Source organism: Stegostoma tigrinum, chromosome 9 (genome assembly GCF_030684315.1).
Source record: "Stegostoma tigrinum isolate sSteTig4 chromosome 9, sSteTig4.hap1, whole genome shotgun sequence".
Classification (NCBI taxonomy): Eukaryota; Metazoa; Chordata; class Chondrichthyes; order Orectolobiformes; family Stegostomatidae; genus Stegostoma; species Stegostoma tigrinum.
Window position 1 is genome coordinate 59,623,997 of NC_081362.1, and position 19,765 is coordinate 59,643,761.

The 19,765-nt window shown below is 40.5% G+C and overlaps 1 protein-coding gene across 3 annotated transcripts in view; it reads right to left on the bottom strand.

The window, feature by feature from the left end:
• Positions 1-19,765, bottom strand: part of LOC125455096 (G patch domain-containing protein 2-like) — a 255,807-nt gene that overhangs the window by 204,894 nt on the left and 31,148 nt on the right. For all 3 annotated transcript variants that reach the window (XM_048536660.2, XM_048536658.2, XM_048536661.2), the window contains exon 4: positions 542-724. In XM_048536660.2, coding sequence (XP_048392617.1) covers positions 542-724 — 183 coding nt within the window. The remainder of the gene's footprint in view (positions 1-541; positions 725-19,765) is intronic.

The window sequence follows — 19,765 nt, forward strand, 5'->3', positions numbered from 1 at the left end:
TATTCTGAAGGTCAGTTTTGTCCGAATAATTTTGTTCATTCGCTGTTACACAATGTTAGGTCAAAGACTCCAAAATGGTTATATTAAAAAGATAATCGTCATACAACATTTGTTTAAAAAACCTTTGAAAAGTATTTAAATTAAGCTTGTACATAAAGCATTAAACATGTTCTGATGAAACAATATCAATTTATAACAATAAAATATTCTGTATTCTTACAAAATATATAATTAATATTGAATAACAATATGCAAGTGTGAAATATGAAACAAAAACCATCTTCCCTTACTGTGTATAATTCATTTTCAGTCTTGCTTCTTGTATTTGTTCAAGCAAATTGACTTAACCCAATTTCTTCCTAATACAATTATACACTGGGCAAAGGCATGAAAAGAAATAAAATTGCCAAGTACAATCAAAATTTCAATTACTTAAACTTGATAGTCTAACAGCTATGAGCACCAACAACTGTCCTCTCAAAAAAAAGTCAAATTATTTTTTAGTCCGACTCCTGCAACTAGAAACAAGAATGGTACTGACCTCTTTGAGCTGTTTTCGACATGAGTGGGAAGGTGCCAGTTAAGATGCTTTCAAATACCGGATCTGGCAATTCTGTCTCAAGTTCCAGGGCGTCATCTTGCTCCCACCAGGGAATTATCCCTGCAATACCACATGCACCACCAGATTCACCCTCAAGGAACCAGTCACTTTGTTCATCATCACCTTTCAGGAAAAAAAAATCAAAATCTTAAAACAAACAGATTTAAATAAAATTGTACAATACAAATATTACTAATCAAACAAATAAATTGTCATTTGTCTGATATCTGAGCTTTTCAAAACATTCATGGTATACTTGTTTTAATATGCTAACAGAACTATAATTGTGCGGTTTAAATCTCAAGATACAAACCAAAATGAGTGAAAAAAGGAAGGAGCTTTATGAACAAATTAATAGATTAAAAACAGAAAATACTAATAAGAGTCAGTGATCACACAACATTCTTCAGACAGAACCAAAGGTAGTGTCTCTGGCTGAATATTCCTCATCAGAACCCAAGAGAGACAGAAGTGTCATAGATTTTCCACAAACAAAAGTTGGGAAGAAGAATAAAAGGGAAGGCCAGTGAAAGAGTGTCGTTATGAAGCCAATTGATTAATAATATGTTCCAATTGCCAGGTAATCAATAGAGCACTGCAGACTGCATACTCGGGCCCTATGTAATCGTAGTTCCCACTGCATCAGCAGTGTCTGTTCGGGAAATTGATCCGCCTGCATCTTGGACAAAAAGGCAAAAGTCCTAACATTGGAGGTTTTCACTTCTGATAATAATTACTCAGTAAACATTAGATGATTAAAATCCTAATCAAATTTCTTGGAAACTATTAAGCTGACAACTCCAACTCACAGAAACCTCTATCCTCAATCACAAACCCCAGACCCTCAAAATCACCCCAATGACCAAACCAGCCCCAACCCTACACAATTCCACTATCCCTTTCCCTTATTAATGCTGGCCTGAACTGCCACCATAGGGTCATAGGGATATTCAGCACGGAAACAGACCCTTCATTCCAACTTGTCCATGCCGACCAAATATCCTGTATAAATCAAGCCCCATTTGCCAGCATTTGGCCCATATCCAGCTAAATGCTTCCCCAAGTAAATCCATGTACCCATCCAGACGCCGTTTAAATGTTGTAATCGTATCAGTCTCCACCAATTCCTCTGGCCGTTCACTTCATACACACGTGACGTTCTGTGTGAAAAAGTCGCCTCTTTAGGTCCCTTTTAAAATCTTTCCCTCTCACCTTAAATCCATGCCATCTAACTTTGGACTCTTCCTCCCAGAGAAAAGGCCTTGCCGATTTACTCCATGCACGCCCCTCATGATTTTATAAACGTCGATAAAGGTCACCCCTCAGCCTCCAGCGGTCTGGGGAAAATAGCCCCAGTGTATTAAACCTCTCTCTATGGATGTGAGATTGCTCGCTGAGCTGGAAGGTTAGTTTTCAGATGTTTTGTCACCATTCTAGGTAACATCATCAGTGAGCCTCTGATGAAGCGCTGATGTTATGTCCCGCTTTCTATTTATCTGGTTAGGTTTCCTTGGGTGGTGATGTCATTTCCTGTTCTTTTTCTCAGAGGATGGTAGATTGGCTCCAAAACAACGTGTTTGTTGATGGAGTTCCGGTTGGAATGCCTTGCTTCTAGGAATTCTTGTGCGTGTCTCTGTTTGGCTTGTCGTAGGATGGATGTGTTGTCCCATTCAAAGTGGTGTCCTTCCTCATCTGTATGTAAGGATACTAGTGATAGTGGGTCATGTTGTTTTGTGGCTAGTTGATCTTCATGTATCCTGGTGGCTAGCTAACTGCCTGTTTGTCCAATATAGTGTTTGTCACAGTTCTTGCAAGGTATTTTGTAGATGACGTTCGTTTTGCTTGTTGTCTGTATAGGGTCTTTTAACAGACAACAAGCAAAACGAACGTCATCTACAAAATACCCTGCAAGAACTGTGACAAACACTACACTGGACAAGCAGGCAGAAAGCTAGCCACCAGGATACATGAACATCAACGAGCCTCAAAACGACATGACCCACTATCACTAGTATCCTTACATACAGATGAGGAAGGACACCACTTTGAATGGGACAACACATCCATCCTACGACAAGCCAAACAGAGACACGCACAAGAATTCCTAGAAGCAAGGCATTCCAACCGGAACTCCATCAACAAACACGTTGTTTTGGAGCCAATCTACCATCCTCTGAGAAAAAGAACAGGAAATGACATCACCAACCCAAGGAAACCTAACCAGATAAATAGAAAGTGGGACATAACATCAGCGCTTCGTCAGAGGCTTACTGATGATGTTACCTAGAGTGGTGACGAAATGTCTGAAAACTAACCTTCCAGTTCAGCGAGCAAACTCACATCCAGAACCTCAACCTGAGCTACAAATCTTCTCAAACCTCGCTACCTCTCTCACTATAGAGATAAAACCCTCCAACCCTAGCAACATCCTTGTAAATCTTTTCTGAACCATTTCAAGTTTCACAATATCCTTCCTATAGCAGGGTGACCAGAACTGCATGCAATACTCTAACAGTGGCCAAATCAATATTCTATACAGTCACAACATGACATTCCAACTCCGATACTCAATGCATTGACCAATAAAAGCAAGCATACCAAACACACTTCACTATCCTATCTACATGCGACTCCACTTTCAAGGAACTATGAACTTGCACTGCAAGGTCTCTTTGTTCAGCAACACTCCCCTGGACTTACCATTAAATGTATAAGTCCTGCCCTGACTTGCTGGTCCAAAATGCAGCACCTCACATTTATCTAAACGAAGCTCCATTTGCCACTCCTCAGCCGATTGACCCATCAGATCACGATTCCATTGTACTCTGAAGTAATGTCCTTTTGTTTCCACTCCACCTCCAATTTTGGTGTCATCTGCAAATTTACTAACCATAACTCTGAAGTTCACATCCAAGTCATCTATAAGTAGCAAGAAACAGTGGACGTGGCACCAATCTTTGTGACACACTGGTGGTCACAGGCCTCCAGTGTGAAAAGCAAACCTCCACCACCACCCTTTGCTGTCTTGAAGGTAGAAGACACTATTCAGATAGCTAATTCTCCCTGTATTCTGTGATCTAGCCTTGCTAAACAGTGTGGTATGAGGGACCCTGTCAAACATCTTACTGAACTCCATATAAATCATGTCCACTGCTCTGCCCCATGAATCCTCTCTTACTTTGATAGAACATTACAGGCCCTTCAGCCTTCGATATTGTGCCAACCTGTCATACCAATCTGAAGCCCATCTAACCTACACTATTCCATGTACGTCCATATGCTTATCCAATGACGACTTTAATGTACTTAAAGTTGGCGAATATACTACCATTGCAGGCAAAGCATTCCATTCCCTTACTACTCCGAGTAAAGAAACTACCTCTGACATCTGTCCTATATCTTTCTCCCCTCAATTTAAAGCTATGCCCCCTATGCTCACCGTCATCATCCTAGGAAAAAGGCTCTCCCTATCTACCCTATCTAACCCTCTGATTATTTTCTATGTCTCAATTAAGTCACCTTTCAACCTTCTTCCCTCTAACGACAACAGCCTCAAGTCCCTCAGCCTTTCCTCGTAAGACCTTCACTCCATACCAGGCAACGTCCTAGTAAATCTCCTCTGCACCCTTTCCAAAGCTTCCACATCCTTCTTATAATGCGGTGATCAGAACTATACACAATACTCCAAGTGCAGCCGCACCAGAGTTTTGTACAGCTGCAGCATAACCTCTTGGTTCCGGAACTTGATCCCTCTATTAATAAAAGCTAAAACACTGTATGCCTTCTTAACAGCCCTGTCAACCTGGGTGGCAACTTTCAAGGATCTGTGTACATGGACACAGATCTCTCTGCTCATCTACACTACCAAGAATCTTACCACTAGCCTAGTACTTTGCCTTCTGGTTACTCCTACCAAAGTGCATCACCTCACACTTGTCTGCATTAAACTCCATTTGCCACCTCTCAGCGCAGCTCTGCAGCTTATCTATGTCTCTCTGTAACCTACAGCATCCTTCGTCACTATCCACAACTCCACCAACCTTAGTGTCGTCTGCAAATTTACTAACCCATCCTTCTACACCTTCATCCAGGTCATTTATAAAAATGACAAACAGCAGTGGACCCAACACCGACCCTTGCAGTACACCACTAGTAACTGGTCTCCAGGATGAACATTTCTCATCAACTACCACCCTCTGTTTTCTTTCAGCAAGCCAATTTCTGGTCCAAACTGCTACATCTTCCACAATTCTATTCCTCCGCATTTTGTACAACAGCCTACTGTGGGGAACCTTATTGAACGCCTTGCTGAAATCCATATACACCACATCAACCAGTTTACTCTCATCTATCTGTTTGGTCACCTTCTCAAAGAACTCAATAAGGTTTGTGAGGCATGACCTTCCCTTCACAAAACCGTGCTGACTATCCCTCATCAATTTATTCTTTTCTAGATGATTATAAATCCTATCCCTTATAACCTTTTCCAACACTTTACCAACAACTGAGGTAAGGCTCACTGGTCTATAATTACCAGGGTTGTCACTACACCCCTTCTTGAACAGGGGAACCACATTTGCTATCCTCCAGTCGTCTGGCACTATTCCTGTAGACAATGACGAGTTAAAGATCAATGTCAAAGGCTCGGCAATCTCCTCCCTGGCTTCCCAGAGGATCCTAGGATAAATCCAATCTGGCCCAGGAGACTTATCTACTCATACTCTGTAGGATTTCTGATACCCCTTCCTTGTGAACGACTTCAAAAATCTCAAATCAAATTAGTGAGACGATTTTCATGCACAAAGCCATGTTGATTATCGCAAATCAATCCTTTCCTTTCCAAATACGTACAAATCCTGTCCCTCAGGATTCCCTCCAATCTGCCCACCACCAATGTCAAGGTCACCCGTCTATAGCTCGCTGGTTTTTGCTTTCTTAAATAAAACAGTGGTACAACATTAGACAACCTCCAGTCTTCAGGCACCTCACCTATGGCTATCGCAGATACAAATATTTCAGTAAGATGCCCAGCGACCTCTTCCCTCCCTTTTCAGAGTTCTAGGATACAACTCATCAGGTCCTGGGGATTTATACACCTGTTTTTTTTTTAAGGTGTTCAGCACCTCCTCCTCTGTAATATGGATACTTTAAAATGTTACTACTTACTTCCCCATATTCTCTATCTTCCAGATCTTTTTCTAGAGTAAACACTGATGCAAAATACTTGTTTATTACCTCCAACTGCTGTGGTTTCACACATAGGTGGCCTTGCTGAACTTTAAGGGGTCCTATTATCTCCCTAGTTAACCTTTTGTCCTTAACACATTTGTAGAATTTGCGCTACCACCAGCCTTGATTACATCCTTGTCCACTGAGCCACGACCCCATTGCCATTAGCTACGCACACCCTCACAAACCCCCTTGACCTACCCCAAGCACTCCATCGCGTTAACATTGCATACTATCCACCTAGCATCCTAACTCGTTAACTAACTGTCACACTAACCTCACATTCAGGCTTTCAGCATAGCTGTGAAAATTTCTGGCTGCATTACTGGACAGTTAAATTTCAAAATCTCAACAACATGCTGCAAAAGGAATTGGGGTTTGACCCCTACTGATTTTCCTACATTACTGAGAGCTGTAGGAATTTCAGCCAGGTTTTCCGTTTCTGAAAGAGTCAGGATAAAAATTCCCCAAAGAAATACAGACCTCATTATGAATGCTCAAAAATGAGCTGCATAGTAATCTCACTGATTTGCCACTCCTCAGAATATCCGGGACAATTTTTGAGGTTTTATGTTTAAAGAATTGTAGACAGCAATTCATTTGGAGTTTTGAGATAACGTCCTTCTTCAAAATAAAAAAAAAGATCACTGACAAGACAATGAGTCACTCTTGTTTTCAAAATCAATTATTGGAAATCACAGTTTAAGCTAAGTAAAAAGCAGAGATTGCTACCTGCTAGATTTATTGGAAGGCATGTGTCGCCAAAGAACTCCCGGTTTAACTGGAAATCACACGTCTAAGTACCTTGTGGTCAAGAGCGGTGGCATTTTTAGTATTGTTGGGAATTTAGTTGAGCTACAGCAAGCTGAGAGAGAGATGTTACACAGCTCAGAGTCTGTTTCCATGCTGTATGACCCTTCAGTCCAACTTGTCCATGCTGACTGTAATCCCAAACTAAACTAGTCCTACCTGCCTGTGCTTGTACAATATCCTTCCAACATTTCTGATTCACATACTTAACCAAAAATATCTTTTAAACGTTGTAGCTGTGCCTGCATCCAACACTTCCTCTGGAAGTTCATTTTGCATCCTTTACATTTCTGAGACAACCGTTTGAGGTCCCAAGTGATAACTGAAACACTGATCCAACTGTTTACCCATAAGCCTTTGAAACATCTCTTCTGCACGTTTCCTGAATGAACTGCCTGTGAGGATCTTCATGACAACTGCCTTTGCTGTATAACATCCAATTACCGAAAATTTTGTACCTTGTTTTTTTGTACCCCCCTTCAAAACTAACAGTTATTGGCTAAAATGTTTTTTCTTTCAAAGTCACTACTGCAGAGAAAATCTATTTGTTTTAGTTACCTGTGTGCATATTTGAGTGTGTTCGACCTGAAATTGCACGCAGAACCAATTATAAAATAAGACATTAAACCAAGATGAAAATAAGTCAATAATTTTGTTGGTTAATAAAGATAACCTGATCAATGGATTTTTTAAAATTCAAACCTAATGTGGTATAATTGCTCCCATAAGTAACTGGGTGAAGTATTTAAATTTACATTGTGACCAGTGTCATAATTGGGGTCAGTCAGCCAAGTTGAGTGGGCAACTGGTTTGCAATGTAGAATGATGCCAACAATTAGTGTTCAATTCCCATACTGGCTAAGGTTATCAAGAAGGATTCTCCTTCTCAATCTTTTTCCTTGCTTAAAAAGAAAGTGGTGAAACACCAGTTGTCTCTTTCGGAGAGAGAGCAGCTCTTTGGTCTGGTAAGATTATGGCAACTCTACTCTTAATGGGACTAGACAGAAGCAATGCAATCCTCCAAGCTTAATTGTAACAGTTTGGAAGATGAAGGCAAGAGAACTCTATCATGAATCTGGAGGGGGGGGGGGAGGGAAGAGGTAAGAGCAGATGTGTGTGAAATCGACGAATCGAACACTGTTGAGTGTCTATCAATCACGCTGAGTGGAGGAGTCCTTGGCTGAAGAACATTACATAATTGGAAGTGCTAATACGATAAAGTTGCACCTTCTTAACAGATGAAATGGTACAGAAGAATCTGGGATAAGTAGTAATACAGTCCTCAGTGGAAGCAGCAGTCAACGTAACTGTACTTGAGATAAGAGGCAACATTGATACAATTATCAATGTACCGGCTGAATGGCCTACTCCTACACTAAGGTTTTATAATAACTGTAGTGTTAGATGAAATATTGTTGGACCTCCATTCACAGAAGGAGCAGACAGCTCCCAGACTATACTGGTAACAGATGAACACGTAGAGGGAGCAGACTCTTTCCCGTCACTTCCTCACATCCGCCTCTCTACTTCTGGTGACATGTTACCAACCGTACCTCGAGTTCAAAGGCACACACCATTACCTTGCTGACATTTCCTCGCAATCTGTCCTGTGAGGACATTATTCCATTCCCCAGTACTTCTATCTTTGTTTCATCTATTCAAATGATGTGATCTTCCAAACTAGCACTTCAGATATATATTTTTTCCCCCCCTAAAACAAGTATGTTCCTGATTCAGCACACTACAGTTCAATCATCTAAAGCCTCCAAAACTCCCTCCAACAAAACAGCAATTTACTCATTCACCTTTTAATACAGTATATTGTATTGACGGACCACAATATAGTCTGCTCTATACACGAGAGACCAACTGCAAACCAGATGATCCTTTTGCAGAACACCTCCATCCAGTCTGCAATGATGACCCCAAGTTTACAGTCACCTGTTATTTCAGTTCTCCACCTTACTCCTGCCGTGTGCTTGTCATTTGGCATTTCAATTCTACACGTGGTTTCTACCATGAGCTTCTTGCCATTAGGCCCATCAGTTGTTCATAGAACATAGAACATTACAGCACAGTACAGGCCCTTCAGCCCTCGAGGTTGTGCCAACCTGTCATATCGATCTCAAGCCCATCTAACCTACACTATTCCATGTACGTCCATATGCTTATCCAATGATGACATATATGTACCTAAAGTTGGCGAATCTACTACCATTGCAAGCAAAGCATTCCATTCCCCTACTACTCTGGAGTAAAGAAACTACCTCTGACATCTGTCCTATATCTTTCACCCCTCAATTTAAAGCTATGCTCCCTCGTGCTCGCCGTCACCATCCTAGGAAAAAGGCTCTCCCTATCCACCCTATCTAGCCCTCTGATTATTTTATAGTTTGAGTCACCTCTCAACCTTCTTCTCTCTAACGACAACAGCCTCAAGTCCCTCAGCCTTTCCTCGTAAGACCTTCACTCCATACCAGGCAACATCCTAGTAAATCTCCTCTGCAACCTTTCCATAGCTTCCACATCCTTCTTATAATGCAGTGATCAGAACTGTACGCAATACTCCAAAGTGCGGCCACACCAGAGTTTTGTACAGCTGCAGCATAAAATCTTGGTTCCGGAATTCGATCCCTCTATTAATAAAAGCTAAAACACTGTATGCCTTCTTAACAGCCCTGTCAACCTGGATGGCAACTTTCAAGGATCTGTGTACATGGACACAGATCTCTCTGCTCATCTACACTACCAAGAATCTTACCACTAGCCTAGTACTTTGCCTTCTGGTTACTCCTACCAAAGTGCATCACCTCACACTTGTCTGCATTAAACTCCATTTGCCACCTCTCAGCGCAGCTCTGCAGCTTATCTATGTCTCTCTGTAACCTACAGCATCCTTCGTCACTATCCACAACTCCACCAACCTTAGTGTCGTCTGCAAATTTACTAACCCATCCTTCTACGCCCTCATCCAGGTCATTTATAAAAATGACAAACAGCAGTGGACCCAACACCGACCCTTGCGGTACACCACTAGTAACTGGTCTCCAGGATGAACATTTCCCATCAACTACCACCCTCTGTCTTCTTTCAGCAAGCCAATTTCCGATCCAAACTGCTATATCTCCCACAATTCCATTCCTCCATATTTTGTACAAAAGACTACTGTGGGGAACCTTATCAAACGCCTTGTTGAAGTCCATATACACCACAACCGGTTTACTCTCATCTACCTGTTTGGTCACCTTCTCAAAGAACTCAATAAAGGTTTGTGAGGCACGACCTTCCCTTCACAAAACCGTGCTGACTATCCCTAATCAATTTATTCTTTTCTAGATGATTATAAATCCTATCCCTTATAACCTTTTCCAACACTTTACCGACAAGTGAGGTAAGGCTCACTGGTCTATAATTACCAGTGTTGTCTCTACTCCCCTTCTTGAACAGGGGAACCAAATTTGCTATCCTCCAGTCGTCTGGCACTTTTCCTGTAGACAATGACGAGTTAAAGATCAATGCCAAAGGCTCGGCAATCTCCTCCCTGGCTTCCCAGAGGATCCTATGATAAATCCAATCCGGCCTAGGGGACTGATCTATCTTCACCCTCTGTAGGATTTCTAATACCTCTTCCTTGTGAGCCTCAATCCCACCTAGTCTAGTTGCCTGTATCTCAGTATTCTCCTCGACATCTTGTTCCCACTCCGACCATTCTACCCTTGGCCTTTCAATGACACTCAATGAAAGCTCGAGCAACAACACTTTATCTTTCAGTTCAGCACTCAACAACATCCTGAACTCAACACTGAGTTCAACAATTTTAGATCATAACATCTGTCTCCATTTTGTTCCCATTTTGCCTTTTCTAGTTTCTTTCCTTATTTACTTTTTTATATTCAGGTGGCTAGTGTTTAGCAAATCAGGTATCACCTTGACACACCTGTTTCTTATGTTCACTCCCTTTGACTTTTGTTCAAGTCTTTTGTAATTTTATTTCTCCTGCTCCCCAACTTATCACTTACCTTCCATTCTGTTCTACCTCTCTGTATTGGCAATTTCATTTGCTGAGCTGCAATTATATTTCTATCTTTCTTGACTTCTGATAAAAGTCATCAATCTGAAACATTTAGCAGAACTTTCCCAGTTCCTGAACAATGTGGGCAATGGTGAGTCACTTAGAATAATGTTGGGAGAACAAAAAAAAACTTGGAGAAAGAAACTATTTTGCACATGAAGTTTTAACATCTAGATGAAAACCTCACTGGTGAATGGAGAAGGACCTATCTACGTGCATTAACATCTTGTTATTACTTAATTAGGCTTCATTCATAGGCAAGTGCACTGTGTCAATGCTCGTCATGAAACTCTGAATGGGTATCTGACATCTGCAGCCTACCAGAATCTTTGCTAGGCATCTACTTTGATCAAAATTCCTCAGCTTTGGAGCACACTCCATGTGCAATAATTGTCTGCAGCCTCCATTCATGGAGGCTGGCATTGGACAGGCATCAACATTGCCACATCTGCGCAGCACGGCTCACTAATATTACAGTTCACCACTTCAGTACTAAGCTTTGGAGCTCAATGATGTCTTACATTTCAATGTTGCTGTCATGTCACTGTGTGCAAGGAGTGACCCATCTCACAAACCAGAACAAGAGTACAGAATCTTATTTTCCATTTTTTAGCACTCACGCACTTTGCAACAACTTGGAAACTCACAGCATCTGTCTTGCTAAGCCTTGCTATGCACTGTCCTCTCACTTAGAAACGGCTCACAGTACTTATTTCTTGCCTTGCCACACTGGTTAGCACAGGCAGAATGCCAGACAGTTTTACATACAGGCCAATGATCATTCAAAGTGTGGACATGTTGCTATACAACATTGGGCTATATCAGCATCACACCCATAATGTGACAAGCACACTGAATCCACTTCGACCAAATGGCCGTGACACAATATCTAAGGGTAGTATTCCTCAGTCTAGTTCAGGGGGATGATTAGTGGGTGTCACCACAACAGTCAAATGTGTTGTCTGATCTCAGTCCATGGGCTTGGATATGGTCAGTTGGCCGCTTTGGAAGTACACATCAAACATTGGGTATCAGTGTGGGTTGGGCTAATGTCCTATAAAGTGCAGCACAACAAATGGGCATTAATAGTAAGTCAGTTGTGGAACTGCACAGAAATTGCATAGGAGTTGGCCACTCATCACGCAGGCTGGCATTCAAAGCCAGTCAGGGAGGTAAGCCATGGCCGGTACTTGAGATCTGTTCATTTCAAATCAATGGGAGGTTATCAGGGGCTGCTGCTTTGGTGGACAAGTTTGGGAGGTTAATCGTGGGGATTAGAGACAGCGTGCTGGTGTGCAGAATAGAGAATAATTGTGAAGTGAAGCAAATTGACATAAGTGAAGGAGATGACAGCATACTCGAGGGCATTTGAGGAGAGGAAGTGCACTATGATGATTTGCAGATGACTATTTTAACTGAATTACAGACCTGGGTCTGAGGGGATAAAGCGAGGAGATGAAGACTTCAATGAAGGAACAGGTAGAAATGTGTGGAAACTCAGAATTGATGGGGTTAACAGGGAGTGTAACATGAAGATTTTTTTATTTGGAGCGCAGTTACCTAGATTGCCATAACATCTCAAACGCACTCCATGAAGCACAACCTGTGTTGCCTGACATTTTTATCTGAATACAAATGTGCAGTGAACATGAAAAATTGTTCCCAAGGTCTCATGGGCTGCACAAGGGCATGGAGCTGCTTTTCTCTCGCATCAAACTGAAAATATCTGACAACATGGCCTATACACAATGTTGTCTTTTTGGCTTGACATGGGTGGGGGGTAGGGCTTGGAGTGAGGAATCGATGGTTGAGGTTTCACTAATTCTCCTGCACTTACCATCTCCTACTGTAATTGCACGACAAGGCTTATGCAATGTACTTCATAATGAGGTTTTAAGTTGAATTTAGGCTCAACTGCTTTCGATTTTGGGCATTAAGTACATCCATAATGCTGTTTGGAAAGGAGTTCCAGGATTTTGATACAGTGGCAGTGAAGGAATGATGATAAACTTCCAAGTCAGGATGGTATATGGCTTGGCAAGTGCTTGCAGGCGATGGTGTTCCAATGCAATGCTGCTCTTATCCTTCTACTTTTTGTGTTAAATTTAATTTTTTTAAAAAATCAACTTGTTCAGAGGTGTTACTACATACCTCCGGAACAGGTGGGACTTGGAATCCAGGCCTTCAAAGTGATAGAGGTCACAGGTTTGAAAGATAGGTTAAAGAGTTTTTAATTGGCCTTTTCACAGTCTTAATTACTGACCCAACACATCCATAAGTGTTGCCTAATTACCTTTGATCCTGCGAGTGAAAGCCAGACTTGGCAACATGACATGAACATTCCAAACTGATGTCAATTTTAGCCAACACCTCGCAATTGCATCTACTTGGTTGTGAAAATTCTTCCCAAGCTTTTACTTGCAATTGACACTTTCTTAAAGCTCACGTGTATCATAAGACTATCAACAATGAACAACAGAGTATCTGTGAACTGCTCCCCAGCAAGAGTCAGTGCCTCCAGGAATGAGTAAAATTATGAGACAAAAGTGGTTGCAGCAGAAACGTTCTCCCAAGTTCACCCACTTCAGCTATGGAATTTCACTGAGTAAATTCATCTAGCCTGCTCTAATTTTTATTATAATTCTTCTGCACTTTCGCTTTGCCACTTCTTTTTCTGATCTATACATACAGATCACTCCCTCATACATGCCATGTCTCCCCCATTCGTCTGCAAACTTTTTCTTTTTATATCTTTGTTCTAATGCACTTCTTTTAAGAGGGCTTCCATTTATCCTCTAATGCATTTTCATTTATCACCTTGTCCTAGCTGCATTCAAATTTCTAGGCCAGCCATCATGCAGACCAGATTTCATGGTGAAATTGCAAGCTATGATGTCAACCATGACTCTTAGATTCAGCTGGATACAAAAACCTTACATGAAATGTATTTGTAAAATATCAACAATGTAAATAAATTCACAATTCAGCATGAGACACTAACTCGAGAGGTTACAAGAAATGGATAAGATTAGATAGGTGTAGCGAGTAATATCCGGGAGGTTATCATTAAAACACATCTTTGGGGAAGCTCTTTGGAGCCCGAGCTGACAAATAAGATGATACCAACACTCTGGTGCCTGACTCTGTATGAAGCAATATTGTAGGCAAGGACTGTTAGTGTGTAAATAAATGGTGACGTGATGAGGGGATACCAACCTCTGTGCAGTTATTTCACAGAGTCCCTGAAGTAGAAACATATTCCAATCACCCTGCTAATTCTCATCACTGTTGCTGCTCAAAGAACATTTGAAGCAGAAAGTAAGTTGGAATGCAACATTTGAGAGTTTCTCCTCTAAAAGGGAAAAAAAATTATCCACTAGAGTCAGAATGAACTACTTTGACTCTATAATCTAAGACTCTTGCAATATTCATCTATACTCCTCTAAACTGAAAAGCCAAAGCAACTTAAAGATTTAAAGAAACATTTACTAAAGAAGTGCAAAAAAACAAAATTAGGCAGGAGCATGCTTGAGGGCATCTACCCAACAATTAGCCATACGCTATTCTGCATACTCCATACTGAAAAACTGTAAAGTTTTGAATCCCATATTTAAATTTTATATTGCTTAAGGGTCTAAATTTTATGGTAATTAGAAACAGCTATACAGCTACAGCACTAGAATAGTAAAAATAAACTTTGAGGTAGACAAGTAGCTGTTTGGTGGGACAAAACCTGAGTTTTTTTCATTTTGCTTTTTCATTTTTCGTGCATCAGGACAATTCACAAGAATGCCAATGCAAGCAGAAAACCAATATTCACACTGCATGTCAGAAGTGCCGATTTGTAGAGGCATTGCCAGGAAAATACACTTGTTAATGTGGATTGATTGTTAACTAACAGGGATTGTTTAAAATTTAAAATCAGGCAAGTTGACTCTTGATAGTCCAGGGCATGACTCAAATAAACCAGCTGAAACAGATACACTACATGTACCAACCCAAGTAAAAATAGGATTGTTGAAAAAACCTCACAGAGTCTGACAGCATCTATGCAAAGAAAAACAACTAACGTTTTGGGTGCTGCATGCTAATATGCGTCGCTTCTAGCACATCTAAGTGGGTCATACTGTGAGCCTGACTGACAATCTTAAATTGATTATCAACCTAATACCTCACACATATATTGAGGATTATCCAGAAAAGGCTGTCCAAGTGCAGAATCACATCTAATGTTGGGCACTGCACTGCAAATTTTGCAAGCGTGGGCTGGTTGGTTATGGTTAATACTTTGCTTGTTTCAAGGCAAACTTTCTTATCCTAAGAAGGTACGAAAGGTGGTCACTGTCTCAAAAAGCATCTACTTCAGAATACAGCAGAAGGTGAAGGAATTTCAAACATTTGAGCAACAGGTGAAGCTAGCCATTTGAATTTGCTACTGTACAGTGCCTATCATACAAATGAGTAATGGAATAAGAAATTCAGTGCCAGCGTGATGCCAGGAATGTTGACCATAGTTCTCAAACTGGTATATTGGCCTTATTACTCACAGACAACAGCAAGAACATGTACTCACTGAGTCTGCTTTAACTCAACAAAACAGATGACAGCCACTCTGATTAATTTCTCACTATAATGGCCTGACTAATCAGTCATCTTGTCTGGTTTAAAGTTTAAACGTAACTGGAAGTTAGCTGTCAATCTACATTAATGGGTGTATTCTCCATGACAATTCCTCTAACAATCAGAATTGACCTGCCAACCAATTAGCACTCATGTTTCATGCAAGCTACATGTTGGCTTTTCTCTCAAATTTGTATTCTTGCAGGTTGTCCTGATGAGTTTAAGATGAAAAGCTTTGATAAATTCTCTTTTCAGTAAAATGTCTAAAAATAATTTATGCCTTTCATACATTTAAATATTTTGCAAAATGATCAAAATAGCAAATCAACCAATACAAACAGAATTAATTAGATTATTACCACTGGTAAATTATGAACAAGAAGTGTACTACTGTTTTTTTTTAAAACTTAAGACAAGGTGTCAATTACTACTGATTTGGTTATCAAAATTTAAATTTGAAAGTTAGTTAGTTATTAATTCTCCAAAAAGATATAACATTAAATGGAAAATAACTTTTCAAAAAAGTTTACAAAAATCAATAACTGCAAATTTACTGACCTTATACTCCTAATAGGGATGATTGTTCAAATATAATACAAATTGGGAAACAGAGCAACATTACAATAAATAAAACAAAGAATTGTGGATGCTGGAAATCGAAAACAAAAACCGGTGACAAAAACTTAGCAGGTCAGGTAGCATCTGTGGGAAGAAAGCAGAGTTAACGTTCTAAGTTTGGTAGCTCTTTAATACTGGTCAGCCCATTTCTGCTTTCTATGAAACTATAATTGGCAAATTTAGGCTAGAGTTGGTGTTCAAAATTCAGGCATTTCAGACTGATATCAATTATCAAAACTTAATTTCACCACAACTCTATAATTTCAATTGTAATATTCAAAAAGAAAAATCACAGAACCACTTATTTTGAATGAACTAAAAAGCAGGCAACCTTTAAATGGTGTTATTCAAAACTAAAAATGTACCCTCTCCAATAATTGTCTCATTGCTACTTACTTTTCAATGCTTCCAACTCCACCTTTGTCAATTTACCTTCTAATCTTGATCTTTTTCAGAGTGGTTACTACCTCAGCCACCATAGGTAAGTAGAAGTGATGTTTCAGGTTTGTTTGTCAATTTCTTTATACATCTCAAACACATGGTCAGACTTCAATAACAGTATACAGAGTACAGGTGAAGGAAGAACATTTTGGTGAAGAGACTGGTTTGGATCAGGATCCAATTTTTGTTTTTGAAAGATCAATTAATTTTGGGAGATGATAAATACAACCACCTTATACCTAAAAGCAGTACAATGGGCAAAATCACTATGTGCTTTAAACTACCTCGGGAATCTATGATTGTTTTGAAATATTGAGTCATGGAGGCATAGAGACGTACAGCATGGAAACAGAGACTTCGATCCAACATGTCCATAGCAACCAGATATCCCATTTTAATCGAGTCCCATTTACAAGCATTTGGCCTATACACTCTAAACTCTTCCTATTCATATACCCAACTAGATGCCTTTTAAATGTTGCAACTGTATCATCTGCCACCACTTCCACTCGCAGCTCACTCCATATACTCACCACCCTCTGTGAAAAAGTTACCCCTTTGTTTCCCTTTTAAATCTTTCTCCCTTCACCTTAAACCTATGCCCTCCCTAGTTTTGAACACCCCCCACCCTGGAGAAGAGACCTTGTCTATATAGCTTAATCATGCTCCTCATTTTATAAACCTCTCCAAGGTCACCCCTCAGCCTATGATGATCTACGGAAAATAACACCGGTCTATTCAGCCTCTCCCTATAGGTAAAACTCACCAACCCTGCCAACATCCTTGTAAATCTCTTTTTTACCCTTTCATGTTTCACAACATCCTTCCTATTACAGGGGGACCAGAGCTGCACACAGTATTCCAAATGTAGCCTAACCAATGAAGAAAAATCAGAGGAAGGATCAATGGACCTGAAACGTTAACTCTAATTTTTCTTGACAGATATTGCCAGATCTGCTGAGCTTTTCTAGCAACTTCTGTTTTGGCTCCTGATTTACAGCATTTGCAGTTTTTTTTCATTTTTAATGTGACCTAAGCAATGTCCTGTACAGCTGCAACATGACATCCCAACTCCCATACTCGATATGCTGACCAATAAAGGCTAGCATACCAAATGCCTTCTTCACAATCCAATCTACCTGCGACTCCATTTTCAAAGAACTATGAGCCTGCACTCCAAGATCTCGTCACACAGCAACACTCCCCAGGACCTTACCAGTAAGTGTAGAGTCCTGCACAGATTTGCCTTTCTGAAATGCAGCACCTCTCATTTATCTAAATTAAACTCTATCTGACACTCCTTGGCCTATGGGCCCATACAATCAAGATCCTGCTGTACTCTGAGGTAACCTTCTTCACTGTCCATTACACCTCCAATTTTGGTGTCATCTGTAAAACTTACTAACCATACCTCCGATGTCCACTTCCAAATCATTGATATCAATGCGAAAAGCAGTGGGTCCAGCACTGCTCCTTGTGGCACAACATTGGTCACAGGTCTCCACCATCAGCCATCAATCCTCGAGCCAGTTCTATATGCAAATTGCTAGATCTTCCTGTATTTGATATGATCTAACCTTGCTAACCAGTCTACCGTAAAGACCCTTGTCAAATACATCACTGAAGTCCATGTAGATCACATCCACTGCTCTGCCCACAATCCTCCTCATTACCACTTCAAAAAAAAGGTCTCAATCAATTTAGTGAGACACGGTTTCCCATGCACAAATCGTTTTAAGAATGTGCATCAATAGTTCAAGGGAAATTGTTATTTGTTTGAATAACAATTGCTGTAACATGATAATCTTGGAAGCAGTACCAAGTGGAAGCAAGTTTGCATATAAAAAGATACAAAGGGCATGTAGCCTGTAGACAAAAAGGAGGTACAAGGGATAGAAAAGTGTGGAGCTGGATGAACACAGCAGGCCAAGCAGCATCTCAGGAGCACAAAAGCTGACGTTTTGGGCCTAGACCCTTCATCAGATGAAAAAGAGTCTAGGCCCGAAACGTCAGCTTTTGTGCTCCTGAGATGCTGCTTGGCCTGCTGTGTTCATCCAGCTCCACACTTTGTTATCTTAGATTCTCCAGCATCTGAAGTTCCCATTATCACAGGTACAAGGGATAGCTGTTTCAGGTTGTGGGTGGGGAAGCAAGGAAGGCAAATTCACAAGGAGCTATGTCTGCAATAGCATTTTTAAAAAAGGCAAAAATGTTCAAAATAGAATGAGAACGTAGATTGTGAAATGGACAATTCTATGACTTATCTGCCAAAGCATTTAACGAGGTTTATTAAAAAAAGTCAAATAAAAGAGTCTCCCAGGTATCTGTGCAATCAAGCGCATCATGAAGTTAGCTTAGAAAGTTATGTAGGAGTGTGACACTTAGTGATGACTGTTTACCAGTGACCTAGTTGGGGTGGAAATACTACTACTGGTGACTCAAGGCCCAAATCCATCAAATAAGGAAAAGGTGAGATCTACATTCCTGAAGATACATTTGAAAGTTTCTCATTTTACAAGATGCCACAAATACTTGTGATCTCATGAGAGAGCCTCTGTTCACCTGCTGTTAATGTGTAATTAGAGTTCATACCAAATATAATTTACCTGTTAACATAAATTGAGGATTCTGATTACTTTTGAAGAACAGCTACAGAAAGTGGAATCCGGTTGCTAGTTTAATTTGCAGGTTACTCAGTAAGTTTGGTTATTTTAATTTGCTAAGAATCATAACACAGGCAAGAAAGGGCTACATAATCATAATAAAATGAGCTAACCCAGTATGGCAGGGATATTTACTCTATTGAGTGCTTTCTGCATTTGTTAAATACTACATGACGCAGAGACTCAGTCATACAGCATGGAAACAGACCCTCCAGTCCAACTCGACCATGCCAATCAAATTTCCCAAATTAAGCTAATCACATTTGCCTGCATGTGGCCCATATCCCTCTAAACCTTTTAAATGTTTGAGCTGTACCCGCACCTACCACTTCTACTGGCAGTTCATTCCACATACGAAGCACCCACTGTGAAAAGTTGTCCCTCAGGTCCCTCGTAAATCTCACCTGAACAAAATGCCCCATACTTTTGAAGTACCCCCCAACCCAGGCAAATAAATCATTGCTACTCACCTGATCTTTATGCCTCATGTTCTATAAACCTCCCCTCAGCCTCCTATGCGCCAAAGAAAAAAGTCACAGCCTATCCAGCCTCTTCCTATAACTCAAATCTTCCAGTCCTAGCAACCTCCTGGTAAATCTTTTCTGCACCCTCTTCAATTTAATAATATCCTTCCTGTAGCATGGAGACTAGAACAGCACACAATAATCCAAAAGAACCCTCACCAACAACCTCTACAAGACGATAACACCG